This window comes from Callithrix jacchus, chromosome 8 (genome assembly GCF_049354715.1).
Source record: "Callithrix jacchus isolate 240 chromosome 8, calJac240_pri, whole genome shotgun sequence".
Taxonomy (NCBI): Eukaryota; Metazoa; Chordata; class Mammalia; order Primates; family Cebidae; genus Callithrix; species Callithrix jacchus.
Window position 1 is genome coordinate 21,784,583 of NC_133509.1, and position 20,985 is coordinate 21,805,567.

At 55.6% G+C, this 20,985-nt stretch overlaps 1 protein-coding gene across 1 annotated transcript in view; it reads left to right on the forward strand.

The window, feature by feature from the left end:
* CSK (C-terminal Src kinase) overlaps window positions 1-20,985 on the forward strand; it is a 21,900-nt gene continuing 915 nt past the window's right edge. Inside the window, exons 1-12 of the mRNA XM_002753342.8 lie at window positions 1-640; window positions 17,016-17,095; window positions 17,437-17,550; window positions 17,648-17,760; window positions 18,072-18,291; window positions 19,175-19,268; window positions 19,429-19,494; window positions 19,568-19,667; window positions 19,762-19,852; window positions 20,256-20,329; window positions 20,432-20,627; window positions 20,733-20,819. Coding sequence (XP_002753388.1) covers window positions 17,081-17,095; window positions 17,437-17,550; window positions 17,648-17,760; window positions 18,072-18,291; window positions 19,175-19,268; window positions 19,429-19,494; window positions 19,568-19,667; window positions 19,762-19,852; window positions 20,256-20,329; window positions 20,432-20,627; window positions 20,733-20,819 — 1,170 coding nt within the window. The 5' untranslated portion in view covers window positions 1-640; window positions 17,016-17,080. The remainder of the gene's footprint in view (window positions 641-17,015; window positions 17,096-17,436; window positions 17,551-17,647; window positions 17,761-18,071; window positions 18,292-19,174; window positions 19,269-19,428; window positions 19,495-19,567; window positions 19,668-19,761; window positions 19,853-20,255; window positions 20,330-20,431; window positions 20,628-20,732; window positions 20,820-20,985) is intronic.

Here is a 20,985-nt window from a genome sequence, read left to right on the forward strand (position 1 = left end):
GGAGGATCCGGGCCGCGCTTCCTCTTGCCAGGCCTGCAAGCTTCCTCCCAGCGGAGCCACGGGCGAGCCGAGGTTGGCCGCCGCCGCCGAGCCCGCCGCCGCCCTCTCGCTCCTTGTCCCACCCGCGCCTTGCCCGGAGGTCCTGCCGGGGCGGGGTCCGAGCGGGCGACCGCCCGGCCGCGCCGCCGTCCGGGCCGACTCCCGGCCCGCCGTCCCTCCCGCCCCAGCCAGTCTCTGGCCGCCGGAGCCCGCGGGGCGTGGGGCGCGAGGAGCCCCGCGGCCCGGATCCAGCGTCCGGGGCGGCCCCCGGCAGCCGGCGCGACGTTCCAAAATCAAACCTCAGTGGCGGCTCTCGGAAGCGGAACTCTGCCGGGGCCGCGCCGGCTACATTGTTTCCTCCCCCCGACTCCCTCCCGCCCCCTTCCCCCGCCTTTCTTCCCTCGGCGACCCGGGCGGTGCGGCCGTCCTCCTGCCTCTGCCTGGCGGTCCCTCCTCGCCTCTCCTCGCACCCGTACCTCTTTGTACCGCACCCCTTGGGGACCCCTGCGCCCCTCCCCTCCCCCCTGACCGCATGGACCGTCCCGCAGGCCGCTGATGCCGCCCGCGACGAGGTGGCCCGGACCGCAGTGCCCCAAGAGAGGTGAGTGCCTGGCGGTCCCGGAGTGTCCCCTGGAGGGAAGAGAGTGGAGGTCGCGCGTCTAGCCTCTGTTGCTGCCACCGTCGCGTCCACTCCCATGCCCCCCTCCCCCCTCCTTTACTCCCTGCTCGCGTTCGAATTCTCCCAGGAGCCACTGTCAGAATCCGGCTAGGAAGGGAGCGCACGAGGAAGGTACTGCCCTCCAGCTCCACGGACTTGTGTCCCCGCGTCATCCCGAGTCCCCCCCTTGTGGAGCTCAGAGTAGGAGGTGGCTGGAGTCTGGAGCAGAGGATCCGTATGAGCCAGGTCCCTAGAGAGTGGGCTGGACTCCCTGCCCTTCCCTGTCCAGGGCCTCCCTGCAGGTGCCCTGGCTTGTTTGATTCTGACCCCTTCCTCATTACCCCACCGGGACCCGGCGGGCTGCAGGCAACCCCAGGGCCCAGCCGCCTCGGGTGAGCAGTTAGAAGCCCAGGTCCTGGGACGGAGCCTATCACCCATGGCCTCTCAGAAGACCAGGCCTAAGCCAAGGGACCTGTGACATTTGGGTGGGAAACTGGGCAGGACTTGGGCCCGGTGGAGGTGACTGAGTATTAGCACCATGCCCCCACCTTCTGGCACTGTGGGCTGCACATTCTCCTTGGCTCTTTGTGGCCCAGACCAGGTGTCAGGAAGGGGTGTGTCTAGCCAGCAGATTTTTGGAGCTTAACTACCAGTTCACTTCCCCGCCCATTTTGTAGACCCAGAACTGAGGCTCAAAGGGAGAAATTGCTACTCCAGGCCTCTAGTGGAGTTAGGTGGACTCTCCTTTCATCCCCAGCTCTGCAGGGCTGCATGGCTGTGGATGAAGGAAACCAGGCAGGCACCGTCACCCACTGGAGACACAGGCCCCCAGCTTGGCCCTGGAGGGACCTTGTTGGGTGAACACGTGCTTCCCTGCAGAGGGCTGGAGGGAGTGAAAGGGCTTCCGGTCCCAGCTGTGGCTGGGTCCGCTAACAGGAGATGTGGGGAATGTGTGGTGTGGGACCATCTGTGTGGTGTGGCAGGAAGGCCTGGTCCTGGCCCCGGCTCTGAGTTGAAACAGCCTGGTGGTCAGTCCTCACCCAGCGCTCCTCATGGGCTTAGCTGACACAGGAGCAGCCAAGTTCAGAATATGAATGGGGTCAGGATGGGAAAGGTGGAAGCCCTGTCTCCACTGGCAGCAGGCTACAGAGTGGGGACACCCAGGGGGCCTATTTTAGGCTCCTAGTACTGGGAGTCCCAGTGTCTTTTCTTGATGTGACCACAGCAGGAACAGGGCAAGGGCAGCAGGGAGGAGGTTGGGCCCTGGCAGTATCCTCTGGCCCAGGAGAGCAGGCAGTGCCCTGAGGGGTGCTGAGCGGTGGCGGGGGCTCCCTTGGAGTTGCTGACAGTTTTGTCCTGCTCAGGTCCCTGCTGATGATGTAGGGTTTTCTTTTTGTTTGGTTGGTTGGGTTTTTTTATTTTTTATTTTTTTTCCTGGCTGTCCTGACATGCACAGTGGAGGGGACCCAGATGTCCTGGGACTGTGAGACTCCCCTCACATGGCCCCACACCCAGCCCTAACTTCCTTTTCAGCCTGAGGGGCTGAGGCTGGGGCCTGACTTGGTTGGCTCCCTCCCGCCCCAGCCAGCCATTTTTTTTTTTTTTTTTAAACCGACTGTGAGCTGTGAGGGTGCGGTCCAGGGTCCCAGGGCCTTTGTAGAAAGGAGTCTGGCTTCTGGCTAGCACGTGTACAGTGATGTGCTTTTCATCTGGCAAGCCTGGTGCCTTCCTCCCTCTCAGAAGTGGCTGCTCTTCTCTCTGCATTGGGTCAGGGGCAAGGAAAGACAGGAAAATGTTCCCTTTCACCACTGCAGGGAAGCCAGGCCCCAAGAGGCTGAGCCATACAGAGCGGCCCACCGCAAGGGTTGGAAATTTTGGGGACAGAATTCAGCTTCCTCCAAACAAGTACAGATAGGGATTGAGGCCCAGGATCTATAGTGTGACGTGGGTGCCCCCCAAAGAGGGCAGGCCCGCCTGGGTGTGATTCTGGGCTCCCATCTTTTGAAAGATTTTAAAACCTTGACTGGTTGTCTTCAAAGAACCAGGTATGTTGAGTCAGGGAGAGAGAAGGTAGGGACACATTCTCCTATGTCTGAGGGACTGTCCCAGATCAGTAAGGCATCCCCTGGCAGAAATTGTCCCAGACACCTGGGCCAGAGTTAGGGAGCAGGTGGGTCCCAGGGAAGTGAATCTGAGCTCATTATAAGGAAACTATGAATGTACTCGTTTTCTTGATTTAGAAAGTAACAAAACAGCACTCCAGAAAATTTAGAAAATGAAACAAATCACCCACTGTTTCTTCAGCAGGCAGTGCCTGCGTTAGAAGCATTTTCGGAGTTCCCTGCCAGTCTTTTCCCCATCTCTTTCCTTCATCGCTGTTGTCATTGGAGTGTGTGTGCCGTGACACCTTTTTTCATTTAATTCGGCATCTGTGGGCATTTTCTGTGGTGCTACACGAGCTAAGTAACGTTGCCTCTAAAAAGCTACAGAACAGTCCAAGCCGGCCTGCTGCAGTGCCATCACCCATACGCTGGAGAGTATGCGTTTTTCCTCTCTGTTGCTGTTGTGGTGGTGGTTACTCTGAGTCCCAAAAGCAGCCGGAGTGTTGCAGGGCACACGCAACTTGGTACCCTATTGAATATGGGTTCCAGGCCCAGACATGCCACTTAGGCCCAGGGTGGAGGGACCTTAGGTCACTGACCCGCTGAGCCTCCTTTATATAGATAACAGGATGGTGACACCTACTTCAGAGGAAAGTGTAAGGACAGTGTCAACTAACTAACCAAGGGACTCAAAAGTACCTGGCACAGCCCCTCCTCCACCCCCTCTGGGAGTAGGATTGGCATTGTTGACGGAGTGCCCACTGCTGGCTGCCTCAACCTATGGGAAGATGCCTGAGCCATGGGCTGATGTTGACTGACCATTCACCTGGCAAAGAGGTGGTCCCTGCCTTGGGAGCCCCTCTGAAACCCTGTGGCCCTGACGTTTTAGAATGCTATGGCCAGTGTTCTTCCCTGCCTTCCCTTCTTCCCGTCACCATGTGATTGGCTGGCCTAGGACCTGGGGCTGGCCCTGGGAAGATGGGCTACTGGTTAGGGTCCGGAACCTGACCTCACCCATTCCCCTTCCAGTCTCCCAGCATCAGAAGCATCAGAGCTGAATAGACAAGGCCTCTTCTGTTTTTGTTTTGTTTTATTTTGTTTTGTTTCTTTTTCTTTTTCTTTTGAGATGGAGTTTTGCTCTTGTTGCCCAGGCTGGAGTGCAATGGCACGATCTCTGCTCACCACAACGTCCGCCTCCCAGGTTCAAGTGATTCTCCTGCCTCAGCTTCCTCAGTAGTTAGGGTCACAGGGGTCCACCACCACTCCTGGCTAATTTTGTATTTTTAGTAGAAACAGGATTTCTCCATGTTGGTCAGGCTGGTCTTGAACTCCTGACCTCAGGTGATCCGCCTGCCTCAGCCTCCCAAAGTGTTAAGGATTATGGGTGTGAGCCACCGAACCTGGCCGACAAGGCCTCTTCTTTAAGAGGCTGCCTGCCCTTGCCTCCCATCTCTGGCTAGGCCAGCGCAGCTCAGCATTTTCCCAGAGGAAATAGAGGCCTACTTAGCCTGAGACTTGGACAAGGAACCCAGGCATTCTGAGCCCCAGCCTAAGAACAGCCATGCCAGCCTCATCTTCCCACCCTTTCCTGGTAGCCAAGGAAGGGAAGGAAGCTGGGGGACTAAGGGTAGGGGGATTCTGGAACTTCCTAGAACTTCCAGCAGGGAGCTCAACAGTCTACAAAGTCACTGGGAAACTCGTGTGTTAGCCTACCCCTCTTCAGCAGCTGTTCTCCAGGTCTAACCTGAGTGAGTGTGTATCACTCCTGCTTCCTCCTATTCGGCTTTTATGGAGACTGGGAGTGCCCTCCTAGAGCCACCCCGTGGACACTAGGAGGATACCAGTCTCTGCTTGGCAACCCTGGGCCTAAGAGACTGTAGCCCCAGATGACCCTAGGATGGCTCAGGACTAAGCTAGGAAGGGGTCCTCCCCCAGGTGGCTCATTCAGTACGGAGGGCCCTTGGGCACACAGCCTCAAACTCCAGCTGCCAGACTTTGGCCTGTGGAGTGTCTCCCTCCTCCCTGTTCTTAGTGTAAGGGAAGTGGGCATGACAACTGCCCTCCTGTCCCACAGCTTGGGCTGGGATGAGGTCACAGGGTGGGGTCTGCCCAAGAAGCTGGCCTGGCCTGGCTCAGATGAGAGCCCTTTGGGTGTTTCTCAGTTTCCCCCACCCTTGGTTGGGGACAGGATGGGCGGAGGAGCAGGCCACCCCCAACGCCCGGCAGGGAGCACTGCCTCCCTTCCTCCTCCCCTCTGGGTCCCTTCATCCAACGGCTGGAAATAGAATCCGCTAAGTAATGATTAAAGTCAAATTCAGACCTAAAAATAAAGAGCTGGTGAAGGAAGAGCTGGTGCTCCCTGCATGGCTGAGGGGAGAAGTGAGCAGGGAGAGACTGGCTTAGGGTGGCTGAGCGCCTGCTCCTCAGGATCAGGAATACTCCACCAGTTGAGGGGGCTGCTCTTTTATCTAGCTATGATGTAGCCCACAGTGCCTATTAAGTGTAGCCTGCACCAATCAGGGCAGACTAGCAGGACCCATTAGAAAAATTCCATTTTTCCCATGGGGAAACAGAGGCCCAGAAAGGAGAAATGGTTTGTCCGGCAACTATTTGGGAGCTACCCTCAGCAGGCCCCCAGGGACTGGAGAGCCCTGTGCAGCCCAGCCTGCCCTTTCTGCCTGCTCAGTTTCTCTTCTTGGTTTTGAGGTGCTGAGATGAGGGCAGCTTCTCATCACACACTAGCTGTGCACACACCCTCCAACCGCAGCTTCCCTCCGCCCCTCCTTCCGTGGTCTAGGCCCAGAGTTGAAGGAACAAGCAGAAGAGAGGCTCCTTGGTGCCCCCCTGGCTGCCCTCATCATGGCATGTTTGTAAGCCTTGTGGGCAGGTAAAAACCTGGTCATCATCTGCCCCCTGTGGACCCTGGCTGGTGCTTCTCAGCCCAGCCTCATGCAGACTCACACATCTATCTGTCTGCAGCTTGTGCTGTCTGCGCTGCAGGGAGACAGGAGGGAAGGATGGAGATCAAACCCTGAGAGCTCCCCTGCTGGCTGGCAGAGGAGACGAGGAGTCAGTGAGGGGAGGCCTGTGGTTCTCACTTCCTGGCAGGGCTGGTAGGAGCGCTGAAGCTGGGGATCTGCGTGGGCTGGGGCAGCCTGAAGGGCCTCCTGGAGGGGAAGGGCCACTGAAAGTCAAGAAGCATTTGAAGAAGCACTATGGGGACAGAGGTCCTTGTTTGGAGCTTCTGCCCTCTCTAGGGCTGCTGGCCATTGTCTGTGTGTTCCTCCACAGGCTCTTGGCCTCTCTGTGAGAGCGCGGGGTATGCAGACAAGCAAGAAGTGGGCACAGAAGTACCTCTGCTCCCTAGAGCAGAACAGCCAAGCTCTGGGCAGACCTCCCCTCAGTGTCCCCCACCTGTTCATTTTCAGGGTGTCATCTGTCCTGCCCAAGGGAAGGTGAGAAGAAAGGCCCCCTAACCAAGTTCAGACAGATCTGAGCTCAAGTCCCCAAAGAGATCAACAGTCCTTGCCCCATGGGGTGTTTTAATGATTAAGTAACTAATACAGTGCCCTGAACCTGGCTGGGACAGTGGGCTGTAACTCCTGAGTCCTCATTCTCAGCCCATTCTGCTGGAGGAGTGTGTTGGTAACGCCCTCATCTCCCTGAAGTGGTAGCAAGTCTGTCCTTTGTGTTGGTCCCCATAGCTTTACCTTCTGAGCTGTGTGTTCTGTAAGTCCTAGTTCTGAAGTGAGGAGACCAGAAATTTGGAGGCCAAAGTTCTAGACATCACATGGGCCTCCAGCCTTCAGTTTCCCACCTATAATGTGGCCAGGAGACTTTGGGGTGAGGGATAAGAACATTACTTTGAAGGGTTCATTGGAGGTTAGTGCTGAGAGGCTATATGTAAATGTAGGCAAATGAAGATGCAAAGACCACATCCTGTGCTTAGGGGATGGGGAGCAGAGTGGCCTGGGTTAGGGCCCTGGGGAGGCCCAGAGTCCCTGTTGCCCAGCGCTTGTAGGTAATTAGGCTCCTGAGCGGTAATTAGAAACCTTTCTGGGCCAGGAATGGCAGCCTCAAGCCGCAGCGGTGCCTGGGGAGGAGGCTCCCCATAAGCCTGCTCTAAACCCAGCCCCCACCTCTCCCAAACCACTAGATGGGATTTCCGGTCCCACTGAACCATTGGGGGCGGAAAAAAAAGCCAGTGAGTTGCCATAATTTGATGTTTTATCCATTAAATCTGCCCCTCCCCTTAGGTCGGAGTGCTGAAGGGAGCCCCGGGATGGGGGTAGGGCAGCGTGCGCTGGTCCAGAGCAGGCATTCTTCTGTTCCTTCGTGACCCCCTGGGACGTATAGGCATCTCTGAGGCCTGGTGTCCAATTCTGCTGCTGCCCACCCTGAGACTTGTACGGGGTGGTGGTGCTGAGGGACCACTGGCGTGGGCTGTGGGGGTCAGTGGAAGCCCTCCAGCACCCTTCCTTGCCTGATGTGCAGTGGAGAGTGTCAGTGCCATCAGCCTGGTGTCCTCTGCAGAACCAGAGGTGGGGCTAATTTTATTGCTGCCAAACTTGCCCAACTGCTGGTGGGTGCCCTGCCCTCCTCAGGTGCACTGCCCTTTCAGGGGCAGGCCCAAATCTGAAACTTAATTCTGTCTGTATCTGTACTATGACCATTAGGCCCTGCTCGGAGGCTCCCTGGGCCCGCATCCTGAGCCTTCTTCAGTCTTCATTAACTCACTCTGTACCACAGTTTGCAGTCTAAATCCAGGCCCACTCCAGGGCAACCTGGCGTGGGAATAGGGCAGCATGCCCTGGAGCCTGAGCAGGCATTCTTCTGTTCCTTCGAGACCCCCTGGGAGGTGTAGGCATCTCCAAGGCTTAGTGCCTAATTCTGCTGCTGCCCACCGTGAGACATCTGTGCAGAAATATGCTAAAATTCTTGTAGCTCCTTCTCCCCTCACCCTTCTTCCTGGAAGCCTTCCCAGCTGGCCCCTGTCTCGAAGTCTATTGAGGCACTGAACATACCATGCCATGGTTGACCAACCAGGAGGGCAGGAGCCAGGTCTGCATTTTGTAGGGGTTCCTAGCACCCAGCCCTGGCCTATACACAGAGTGGGGGCGGGTGAGTGGTGACCTTGGGTCCCCAAAGGCAGGACCTCCTGAGCCCTTTCCTTCTCCACCCATCCTGGTCTACCAAGCATGGCTCTGGGCACACAGGAAGGCTTCCAAAACACTGGGTCAAAGAATGAGAAGGCAAGGTGGACTTTGCTGATGCCTGTTGCCTCCAGTGGCTGTCCCCATCCCCCAGCGTTTCCAGCTCAGTCCTGTGGCAGCACTAGAATCTCTTGGGGCCATGGCCCTGAGTTCCCCCAGGTCTTTTATGTACTTCCCTTTTCAGTGGGTATTTTTAGCTGGGTGTAAACAGTTACTGAAGGCTCCCATGCCCCATTAGGCAGTAGAGTTTTGGGCCGGGGGTGGGGGCAAGGGAGCCCCTTGACCTCCCGTGGCCCTCAGCACGTGCCTGGCCTTGGGGGTCTACATCTGCTTCCAGGGTAGGAAAAGGGCAACCTAGGAGTTTCTGGGCTCCAGTTCCCCTTTCTCCCCACTCCTTGTCAGCCTAGGCTCCCAAGAAAGGCCTGCCTGAGGCTGCGGCCACTGACCTCAGCACTTGGGCACAAAGCCAGCCTGTTCTCGGGACCCCAGCACAAGGGCTGCTGGGAGCTGGGTTTAGGGCAGGAAGTCAGAGTGAAGCACTGGTCCTGCCACATCCCAAGCCCCTTGTCCCCTAGCTCTGCGGGGCTGGGGTGACAGCTGCTGTCCCTTTGGAGTTAAGTGTAGTCCCATTGGTTATGGGACCTCAGTGTGGTACTGCCAGCTTGGCTTCCTCTTTTGTCTGTTCGTTTGTTCATTCATTCAGTGCTCATTTACTGAGCAGCCCCTTTGGGTCCAGCCCATGCAGATGTGAGTCAGACCCTCACTTTCCCCCTGCAGAGCTCCCAGTCCACCCTAAACCACAGGCCACAACCAGTGAGGTTCTCACTGGAGCACAGGGATGTGTGAGGCCTTGGAGGCCTAGGCAGCCAGCACAGCTGAGGACCCAAGGAAGGCTCCAGGGAGAGGTGGTTTACAGGAAGTTTCTTATTTCTAATTTTATTTTAAGGGGGAATGTAATAGATGCATGTGGCTCAAAAAAAAAAAAAAAAAAAAAAAAAAGCCCAAAAAGACAAAATAGCAAATAAGCAGTAAAAAGTAAGTTTCCCTTGAACTTGATCCCACTCTCCCCTCCCATCCTAGAGGCAACCTCTGTTACCAGTTTCCTCTGTCTTTCCAGAGATAATCGTGGCATGTGTGAGTTTAGGGAGGTGTTGTACTAATACCTCTTTAAAAACACAACTTGTATTCCACGCACCTGGCTTTTTTTCACAGCCTTTTATTTTGGGTATTTCAAACCTACCAAAAAGTTGAAATGATAGTATAATGAATATTCATATATCCTTCATGCAGATTTGCCACTTCTTAACATTTTGCCACATTTACTCTACCTCTTCTTTTATATACATAGACATACGTGTGTATGTATTTTCTGCCGATTTGGGTGTTAGTTATAGGCATTGTATCTTACACTCTAAGAACTTCAGTGTGTATCTCTTTTTTTTTTTTTTTTTTGAGACAGAGTTTCACCCAGCCACCCAGGCTAGAGTACAATGGCACGTTCTTGGTTCACTGCAACCTCCACCTCTCAGGTTCAAGAAATTCTCCAGCCTCAGCCTCGAAAGTAGCTGGGATTGCAGGCACACACCACTATGTCCAGCTAATTTTTTTGTATTTTTAGTAACAACAGGGTTTCACCATGTTGGTCTCAAACTTCTGACGTCAGGTGACCTGCCCATCTCGGCCTCCCAAAGTGGTGGGATTACAGGCGTGAGCCACCGCGCCCGGCCACATGTATCTCTTATGCCATCACCATGTCATGATCACACTTTAAAAAATTGACATTAATTCCATGTTATCTATTCTGTCCATTTCCCCCGTCCCCAAGTGATTTTTAGAGCTCTCCCCCCACCCCTTGATACAGAATTCAATTCAGGATCATTCATTGAATCTTGTCATGTTTCTTTAGTGTGTTGTTTAATCTAGAACATTCTCCAGCCTTTTTTTTGTTTTGCTCTTTTATGACATTGACATGAAGAGTGTGGGCCAGTTGTGGATTTGTCTGATTGCTTCTTCCTGGTTGGAGTCAGGTGGAACAGCCTTGGCAGGAACGCGCCCCCAGGCGATAGAGTCCTCCACCAAGAGGTACTCAGTGTCGCCTTGCTGGTGATACTTCGTTGGATCACATGGTTCCGGGTGTCCGCACACCTCCCTGTAGTGCAGGTGTCCTTCCTGTTTCTGATTAGCCTGTGGGATGGGACTTGGAAGCTGTGTCTGCCCTGCTCCCCTGGCAATGACTTGCCATTTCCTGTGCTCTATCATGGGGGGTGTTCTGTATCGGCACCTGGAGATCTCCTCTTTCCCCATCACAACTAGAGCTATGCTGTCGCCTTGTAGGGATATCTTGTCATTTATCCACCCAGCCCCCCACTGATGGACATAAAGACTGCCTCCCCATCATCTGCTACTACAGACAGCACTGCAGGGACTGTCCTGCTATGTTTTTTTAAGGCATGGGTGCTCCAGAAGCAGTTCCTCAGCTTCACCCCCCCACAAGGTTGAGTGGAAATCCCTCTGTAAAGAAGGACAGAGTGGGGAGGGAATGGCAAGGCGAGGAAGGAAGCAGGGCGCAGGTGTCCTGGGAACAGCAGATGGGAAACAGGTCTGGCTGAGGCACAAGAAGCCAGCAAGTCCCAGAAACATCAAGTGACTTTCCCAAGGTCACACAGCAAGTTGATGCCAGAGTCGGGTACAGGACTCAGAGCCTCTGACACCCAGAACGATGTTCTTGCACTGCTCCTTAGAGTAGCCTGACTTTTTTTTTTTGAGATGGAGTTTCGCTGTTGTTACCCAGGCTGGAGTGCAGTGGCATGATCTCGGCTCACCACAACCTCCGCCTCCTGGGTTCAAGCAATTCTCCTGCCTCAGCCTCCCGAGTGGCTGGGACTACAGGCACGCACCACCATACCCAGCTGATTTTTGTATTTTTAGTAGAGATGGGGTTTCACCTTGTTGACCGGGATGGTCTCAATCTCTTGACCTCGTGATCCACCCACCTCGGCCTCCCAAAGTGCTGGGATTATAGGTGTGAGCCATCGCGCCCGGCCGCCTGACTCTTAAGTTTCAGTAATCCCAGGAAGGGCCCCCTCTCTGTGCCTGACCACCACTGGATTGTGGAGGCCTAAGTTTACAGTAGCTCCTCCCAGCCACTCTGGCTCTCAGCCTCTGATCTGGAGTGGAAGGGTCTCACCTTCTAGAGATGTTTTAAGGAGGGGACCCCAGCCTAGGCAATGGCTGGGAGGCTGCTGAGCCATCTTGGCTATGGCCACTGACCTCAGCACTTACGCACAATGCCAGCCTGTTCCCGGGACCCCAGCACAAGGGCTTCTGGGAGCTGAGTTGGGGCAGGAAGTCAGAATGAAGCACTGGTCCTGCCACATCCCAAGCCCCTTGTCCCCTAGCTCTGCGGGGCCAGGGTGACAGCTGCTGTCCCTTTGGGGTTAAGTATAGTCCCATGGGACCTCGGTATGATGTAGCCAGACTGGATTCCCCCTTTTGTTCATTTATTCATTCAGGGGCTCATGACCCCACCAGGGTGGAGCCATCCAAGAGCGTTAGCAGCTCCCACTCACAGGATGTCTGGCAAGGCAAGCACTGTTCTGGTGCTGAGACCACAACTCCAGTCCTCACAACAGCCCCCAGAGCCCAGGGTTATCACCAGTCCATTGCACAGATGGGGAAACTGGGTCCTAGAGTCATAGCCAGCAGAGTAAAGGTGATGAGTTGAGCCCTCTCCCCTATTTCCAGACCCTCTGAGGCCGTCAGAGCCCAGCTCCTCGAGGGGCCCACCCGGACCACTCCTGGGCTCACCCTTTCCTAAGCGCCCCCTGTGCCCCTCTCGTAACTGCTTCTCCCTCCTCCCTCCTCTCTCCTCTCTCTCTTCCCCCTAGGCTAGTGTGGTCCCCATGGCAACTCCTGGGGCATGTCAGGCAGGGAGGCACGGGGCTGGCTCGGCAGCTTAGGATTTTCACACTTGAGTGGGACAGGATGCTCACTCAAGGTGTGGCCTTCTGCACGCCCGCCTGGCCCCTGCGGGCCTCACTTGGAGTTCTCATCTGCAAAATGGGGATAATAATAGCTTCTCTGTCTCAGAGTTGTTAGAGGATGTGATGAGCCATAACGTGCCAAGGACAGGGCCTGGCACAGAATAAGTGCTCAGAAAACAGGACCTGTTATTATTTTTTTTATTATTATCAAGGCAGTGGGGAGGTGGCGGCAGTGGCAGCTGCAGGCCAGGATGGGAGTGTTTGCAAACTGACAGCTGGAAGGGTGACTAACAGCGAGCAGCCTCCCTGCCCTCCTGTGGTGGCAGGGAATTTGGGGAGGAAGCAGGGAGGCATGGGGATGTGGAATGCCAGCAGGGCCCCTATTCAGAAGAACCTAAAGGTTGAGGGCCCAGCCAGCCACAGTGGGACCCTAATTCAAGCTCTGGGCTGTCACCCCTAACTCGCTATATGACTTCAGGCAAATTCTTCAACTGGTTGAGCCTCATTTTCTGCTTCTGTAAAATGGAGGTGAGAGGGTAAGAAGAGCTCACAAGCCTCCTTCCCTCCCCGCCTCAGCTTACAATCCACGGGAGGCAGGGGTAAGGGGTGGTTCCTGTGTTCAGTGGTGGCTGAGTCGTGTGGATGGAGGCAGGTTCCAGGCCCATCCTCCTTGGGCCTCAGTGTCCCTGCCTACACAGCAGGAGCTGATAGGCTGGCCTCTGAGGACTAGAAGGGCCCTGTGTTCTGGGAGGAAGGGAAGCCTTTTTGTCCAGGGGATGGGGCAGGGGTGCACCAGACACTTCCAAGTTCAGGGTTTCATTCCAGCCCCTCCTCCGCCAGCTTGCAGGGGATCCCTGTTCTCCCCTTCAGGGTAAGGGACGTAAGGCTTAGAAGGGTTGAGTCATCCCAGTCACACACTCGACAGAGAGGTATTAAGCCCAGGCCTGACTATAGAGCCAGGTGTGCGGCCTGATAGTGGTGGTTCTCCCTGGCTCTCTCCTCCCCAGCTCCCTCTGCTCTCCACGATTGCATGTTCCCCTGCTGAAGCCCTCCAGGCCCCATTGCCCTCAGAATCAAACCCTGGTTCCTCACATTGGCAGTGGAAGTCCCCTTGCTGCCTAGCAGAGTGTATGCTGGGCCACTTGGAAATCATCCCCTACAGCATCCTCTGAGCAGTGGTGCTCGGGGTAGGCTCTGGAAGTTTGTGGGGTCCGAGAGCCCCAGATGGGCAGGGTCTGCCTCCTGCCTTCCCTCACCACTGGCTTCCGCCCAGGCCAGTTTCTCACACTGCGCTGGTCCCCTGCCTGACACCATTGCTCAGACTGCTACACCAACCCAGGGTGCCTTCCCTGGCCTGCCCTGTGCCTGTCTAAGCGCTGCAATCTTCAGGGCTCAGCCCCAGAGCTCCCTCCTCCAGGGAGCCTGCCTGAGCTCTGCAGCCCGTGCTCACTTCACACTCCCGGCACTTGCACTAAAATGTCTTCGCCCACGCCACTGCACTCCAGCCTGGGCAACAGAGCAAGACTCCATCTCAAAACTAATAATAAATTAAAATAAAATAGGCTTCTTCCACGGGGGTAGGTGGCAATATTTGTGACTATCAGCCTAACCCCAGACCTCATCCATTGTATCAAAGAGACCATCAAAGAGGCGTATGGAGGACTTTCTGTTCTTTTTTTTTTTGGAGATGGATTCTTGCTCTGTCACCCAGGCTGGAGTGCAGTGGCACAATCTTAGCTCACTGCATCCTCTGCCTTCAAGCAATTCTCTTGCCTCAGCCTTCTTAGTAGCTGTGACTACAGGTGCATGCTGCCACACCCGGATAATTTTGTTGAAATTTTTTTTTTTTAGTAGAGATGGGGTTTCACCTTGTTGTCCTGGCTGGTCTCAAACTCCTGAGCTCAGGCGTCCTCCTGCCTCAGCCTCCCAAAGTGCTGGGATAACAGGCATGAGCCACCACGCCCGGCCGAGGACTTTCTCTTCTAACACACTGTGACCACAAAGATGCCACTGGCCCTTTCTAAGCCTCAGTTTCCTCATCTGTAGAAAAGAAAACCGTAGTTCCAGGCCCTCTGCTTCCTGAGACAGGTCCAAGGGGACCCTGGGCTGGGACCACAAAGTATGTGTGTGCAGACAGGGGTAGGTTGCTGCCCTTAGGGAATGGGATTGGCTAGAGTAGCTTTTGTGGGGAGTCATCTTTCTTGAAGTTAATACACAGTTGACCCTTGAACAACCCAGGGGTTGAGGACGCCAGCCCCCTCCCTGCAGTCAAAAGCCTCACATGTTAACTTTTGACTCCTCAAAAACTCAGCTACTGATTGCCTATTGTTGTCAGAAAGCCTTACAGATAGCAAAGTTGATTGACGCTCATTTTGTTTGTTACATATATTATATGCTGTATTCTTAACAGTAAAGCAAGCTAGTGAAAAGAAAATCATATGGCCAGGTGCGGTGATCACACCTGTAATCTCAGCACCTTGGGAGGCCAAGGCAGGTGGATCACTTGAGGCCTCTAACTTGAGTTTGAGACCAGCCTGGCCAATATGGTAAAACCCTGTCTCTACTAAAAATACAAAAATTAGCCTGCTCTGGTGGCATATGCCTATAATCCCAGCTACTCAGGTGGCTGAGGCATGAGAATTACTTGAATCTGGGAGGTGGAGGTAGTTGCAGTGAGCCCTAAGTCACCCCACCACTGTACTCCAGCCTGAGCGACACAGTCTTGCTCTGTCTCAAAAAAAAAAAAAAAAAAAAATCATAAAGGAAGAGAAAATATACTATCCTTTTTTTTTTGGAGAGGGGGAGGGGACAGAGTCTCTCTCTGCCACCCAGGCTGGAGTGCAGTGGCGTGATCTTGGCTCACTGCAATCTCTGCCTCCCAGGTTCAAGCAATTCTCTGCCTCAGCCTCCCGAGTACCTGAGATTACAGGCACCTACCACCATGCCCTGCCAATTTTTTTGTATTTTTAGTAGAGAAGGGGTTTCACCATCTTGGCCAGGTTGGTGTTGAACTCCTGACCTCATGATCCACCCGCCTAGGCCTCCCAAAGTTCTGTAATTACAGGCATGAGCCACTGCACCGAGCCTGTACCTACTATTCTTTAAGTGGAAAGGGATCATCATAAAGGTCTTCATCCTTCATATTGAGTATGCTGAGGAGGAAGAGGAAGAGTCAGTCTTGCCATCTCAGAGGAGGCAGAGGTGGAAGGGAAGGCAGGAAAGGCAGGCACACTCCATGTAATTGTTATTGAAAAAAATCCAGCCACATGAGGTGGCATATGCCTGTAGTAACAACTGCTCGGGAGGCTGAGGCAGGAGGATTGCCTGAGCCCCAGGAGTTTGAGGCTGCAGTGAGCTATGATCATGTCACTGCACTCCTGCCTGGGTAACAGAGTGAGACCCTTTCTCCAAAAAAGGAGAAAAAAATCCATATGTAACTGGACCTGCACAGTTCAGACCCAAATTGTTCAAGGGTCAGCTGTACACAAAAAAGCGTGCCAGTCACAAGGGTGCAGCTCATGACTGGGCCCAGGCAGTCCGTACAGCCAACACCCAGAGGTCCCCTTGCGCTCCTTCTGGTCTCCTGTCACGGGAGCAGTTACCCTGACAGCATGGAATAGTTTGGCCAGATTTTGAACTTTATTCCAGTGGAATTACATGTATGTGCTTTTCTGTGTCTGGCTTCGTGGTTAGCATTTTATTTATTTATTTTTTAGAGACAGGGTCTTGCTGTATAACCCAGGCTGGAGTGCAGTGGTGTGACCTTGGCTCACTGTAGCCTTGACCTCCGCAGGCTCAAGCGATCCTCCCACCTCAGCCTCCTGAGTAGCTAGGACTATAGGCACGCACTACCACACCCAGCTAATTTTTGTGTCTTTAGTAGAGATAGGCTTTTGCCATGTTGCCCCAGGCTGGTCTTGAACTCCTGGGTTTAAGCAATCCACCTGCTTCGGTCTCCCAAAGTGCTGGGATTACAGCTGTGAGCCGCTGCACCTGGCCGTCATTATATCTAGCGATTATAAGGATTGGCCAGGTATGGTGACTCACACCTGTAATCCCAGCACTTGGGGATGCCAAAGCAGGTGGATCACTTGAGTCAGGAATTTGAGACCAGCCTGGCCAGCATGGTGAAACCCTATCTCTACTAAAAATACAAAAATTAGCCAGGTGTGGTGGTGCACACCTGTAGTCCCAGCTACTCAGGAGGCTGAGGTGGGATAATCACTTGAACCCAGGAGGTACAGGTTGCAGTGAGCTGAGATTGCGCTACTGCATTCCAGCCTAAGTGACAGAGCCAGACTCAGTCTCAAAAAAAAAAAAAAAAAAAAAACAGGAAATAAATTTGTCAGGGTTATAATGGTTGGAGTTTGTGTTTGCTGCTGTACATAGTCCCTTTTGTGAACATGCCACCGTTTATCATTTTCCTCCTGGTTGGCATCTGGGCAGCTCCCAGTTTCAGGTTTATTACAAGGCATGCCGCTTGTAGTCCGCCTCTGCCTGTCAGGTGGACACATGCCCTGTGTCCTCTTGGGTGTGTACCTAGAAGGGGGATCAGTGTACATTTAGAGATGCTGCCTGGGCAGGCTTTGGCAGGTGAAGGACCTGAGGGCCCACAGAGCATAAGGGACTTGCCCAGATCACACAGCCCCTTCTCAGAGCTGCCCCAGGGCCCCTTGCCCCACAGACCAGTAGCTGGCCCTGGGCCTTGGGCTGATGGGGCTGATGGGCAGGTGGTATAGTCCTGCTAGCCCTCTAAGCCCCCTTTGCTCCTTTCTGTCAGTCCTGGAAGGCCCCCTGTGGCCTTAGGGTTGGTGGCTCCTCTACCCCTGGCAATCCTCAGCCCTCATGCCCCTCTCTACCCAATGCCATCAGCCTGCCAGGACTGGAGAGAATGGCCTGTGTGCCAGATCCCAACCCAGGATGCTTTTGGCTCCTGTTCACACCGAGTGAGGAGCTGGATCTCAGTAGTTGGGGGGCATCTCTTTACACCCCTCCTCAGTCTTCGTGCTCTTCCCCACAGCTCTAATGGTACCAAGTGACAGGTCAGCTTTACTGTGACTCGGGGACGCCAGAGCTCCTGAGAAGATGTCAGCAATACAGGTACCACGGGGGTGAGAGTCTGAGACATGCAATCATTCCCACTGGCCTCAGGGGGGTGCTTAGTGGAGGAGAGAAGATGGAGCTTAGATCAACCCACTCCCCTTTTCCCAGCCCTCTGGCCCTGCCCAGGCCTTAATGAAGTCGGGTTCCAGCACTCAGTCAGACACAGGCTGGGGAAGTTGTGGAGTCTCAGCAGGAAGGGACCCAGGGCTCGTTCTCCAGGTAGAGCACCTCACCCAGTCTCACAGATGCCAGCTCAGAGGCTGTGACCACGAGGGTGTGCTGGCAGGTGGCTGGAGGGGACCCAGGCTGCACTTGCCCACCTGTCACCTGTCCTGCAGGCCGCTTGGCCATCCGGTACAGAATGTATTGCCAAGTACAACTTCCATGGCACTGCCGAGCAGGACCTGCCCTTCTGCAAAGGAGACGTGCTCACCATTGTGGCCGTCACCAAGGTAATCAGGTGCCGCCCACCCCACCCTCCCACTGCTGGGCCTTCCCTCTGCTGGGGGTGATGAACCTGAGAGCATGTCTGGGCTGTCCTCTCCACAGGACCCGAACTGGTACAAAGCCAAAAACAAGGTGGGCCGTGAGGGCATCATCCCAGCCAACTACGTTCAGAAGCGGGAGGGTGTGAAGGCGGGTACCAAACTTAGCCTCATGCCGTAAGTACCACGAGGCAGGGTTGGGAGGGAGGAGCATCAGGGACAAGGAGGGAGGCCAGAGTTGGGGGCTGGAGTGTTGGCGAGGGCTTCAAGAGGAGGTGCAGGGCATGGGTGTGGGACTTCACAGAGCAGGGCTGGGGGCAGGGGCAGGATCGTGGCAAAGAAGGGACAGGGAGCAGAAAAGGAGGGCCTGAAATGCCTGACTGAGCAAGTGCGAGCCAGGGGTGCCAAGCAGAGGGAGCTCCTTCAGAAAGGGGAGCCAGGGCCAGTACCTTTGGGCCACTGTGACCTCCAGCCCGGCTGCTCCCCAGTTGGTTCCATGGCAAGATCACAAGGGAGCAGGCGGAGCGACTTCTGTACCCGCCAGAGACAGGCCTGTTCCTGGTTCGGGAGAGCACCAACTACCCTGGGGACTACACGCTGTGCGTGAGCTGTGACGGCAAGGTGGAGCACTACCGCATCATGTACCATGCCAGCAAGCTCAGCATCGACGAGGAGGTGTACTTCGAGAACCTCATGCAGCTGGTGGAGGTGAGCTGGGCACCTGCGGGGCCTCGCTCCCACCCTCACACACCCTAACCCATCTGGGGCCTTTCTTTACACGTAGCCCTGGCTTCCAGCTCCAGCCCCACCACTTCTGCCTGGGAACCAGGCGTACTGGGCAGCTTCTGTGAGCCCTGGTTTCCTCACACCTTGGTGGAGCAGCTGCTGCGTGCCAGGACTCACCTTTGACCCCAGAGTGCCACTACGAGGAAGGGAGCCTTATCCTCATTTTATAGATCAGGAGTCGAAGGTTCAGAGCCGTTACAGGACCCACCTGAGTTCTATAAATTGGAGGTGCCAGGACCGGAATCTGAGTCTCTCTGATCCCAGAGCTAACCTTCCTGCAGCCACTCACAGATCTGCATGCCTAGAAGTGTGCAGAAACAGGAGCCATGCCCGTTGATCCCAGGGCTCCTGACTCTCCCGCCTGGCAGCCCTGGCCATGCCACACCTGCCATCCGGTAGCCACAGAGAGCCTCCGTGTCCCTCTGTGTTCACTCTTATCTCCCTCCCCTTCCAGCCTGGCTTGGACTGTTGCAGGTGAGGGTAGGGTCCTGGGTACTTGTGGCTAGAGGCTGGTGTCAGGACCAAGCCACGGGTTGCCCTTTGCATCAGATACCCATGGGGCCTAGAATGGTAGCAACAGCTGAGTGTCCAGCAGCCAAGTGTAGGGTCGCCTGGGAAATGGGCCATATGTCATAATCCAGGACTTCCCTAAACCCCTGCCCTGCCAGAAATCGGGAGCCCTCCCCACTCAGTGACTCCAGGCTGGGCGGGGCCGGCCTCTGCCGCCCTCTGGTGGTCAGGCCTGCGTGGTGCATATGGGGTACTTGGGGGCTGGCTCTGAGCACCCTGCCCCTACACCCTGCAGCACTACACCTCAGATGCAGATGGACTCTGTACGCGCCTCATCAAACCAAAGGTCATGGAGGGCACGGTGGCGGCCCAGGATGAGTTCTACCGCAGTGAGTGCACTCCACCCCAGACCTCCTGCCCACCCACCTCCTCCCACACAGGCTTCCTGGCACCGCCCCCACCCAGGGACCTCCAGAGAACCCCACGTGCCTGATAGTCCCGTAGGCCTCTGTCATCCCAGCCATGTCCCTCACTGGCCCCTCCCCACAGGTGGCTGGGCCCTGAACATGAAGGAGCTGAAGCTGCTGCAAACCATCGGGAAGGGGGAGTTTGGAGGTGAGCTGGGGTGGGCCGCCTAGGGGGCCGAGGGACTCGGAACTTGGGAACAAGCTCGCTTCTCTGCCCTCAGACGTGATGCTGGGTGATTACCGAGGGAACAAAGTCGCTGTCAAGTGCATTAAGAACGATGCCACCGCCCAAGCCTTCCTGGCTGAAGCCTCGGTCATGACGTGAGTGGGGGTGGGGGCGGGGGGCAGTTGGCCTGGGCTGCGGGGTGAGTGGTGGGTCGGCGTGGCCTTTCTGACCACCCTCATCCTGCCCCAGGCAACTGCGGCACAGCAACCTGGTGCAGCTCCTGGGCGTGATCGTGGAGGAGAAGGGTGGGCTCTACATCGTCACTGAGTACATGGCCAAGGTGGGCGCCTTCCCGGGACCCCCACTCACGCTTTCCAGCAGCTGAGAAACCCCGACTCTGCTCTGGGTCCCCTGCTCCCTCAGTCCCCCGACCCCACATGAGCTTTGAGTCACCAGGGCTGGGCTTTTTGTCCTGGTTTACTGCTTATTTACTGTGACCTTGGACAAATCTCATCACCTCCAAGCCTCAGTGTCATATCCAGGAAATGGAGGTAATAGCTGATCTCAGAGATCTGTGAGAATCACGGGCTAAGGCATGAACAACACAGCGGTGTCCTGGCCCCTCCCCACTCCTCCCCTCTCACACCTCCCTGGAGTGTCCCACTACCCCGCCCCAGCATGCTGTGTGAGAGGGCTACAGGGCCGTCTGACCTCTGGGACTGGTCTGTCCTTCCTGCCCCCAGGGGAGCCTCGTGGACTACCTGCGGTCTCGGGGTCGGTCAGTGCTGGGCGGAGACTGTCTCCTGAAATTCTCGCTGTGAGTGAAGCAGCCTCTTGGATGGGTAGGGTGCGAGGGATTACCCTGCCCTGCGAGGAGGGAGCCCTGGTCTGAGGGGACATGTGGCTGGACTATCCCCAGAGACGTCTGCGAGGCCATGGAATACCTGGAGAGCAACAACTTCGTGCATCGAGACCTAGCTGCCCGCAACGTGCTGGTGTCTGAGGACAACGTGGCCAAGGTCAGCGACTTTGGTCTCACCAAGGAGGCTTCCAGCACCCAGGACACGGGCAAGCTGCCAGTCAAGTGGACAGCCCCCGAGGCCCTGAGAGAGAAGGTGAGGCAGGCCTCCCCCGGGGCCTGCAGAGGTGGACAGGAGTCCTGGGTCACTCCCCACCCAGAGTCCCAGGATCTGATGCCGCTTCTTCCATCCACATGGCAGAAATTCTCCACCAAGTCTGATGTGTGGAGTTTTGGAATCCTTCTCTGGGAAATCTACTCCTTCGGGCGAGTGCCTTATCCAAGAATTGTGAGTATGGCCACTGGGTTCAGGGTGGCTCTTGAAGCCAGGGAGGAGTTGGCAGGGGTGTGAACCTCCTTGGGACCTGCCTCCCCAGTTGAGGCCTGGAAGCCTTAGGCCTGCCCTGGGGAGCTCACAGGCCACCCTCCGGGCCTGGGTCTGGGGCAGAGTTGAT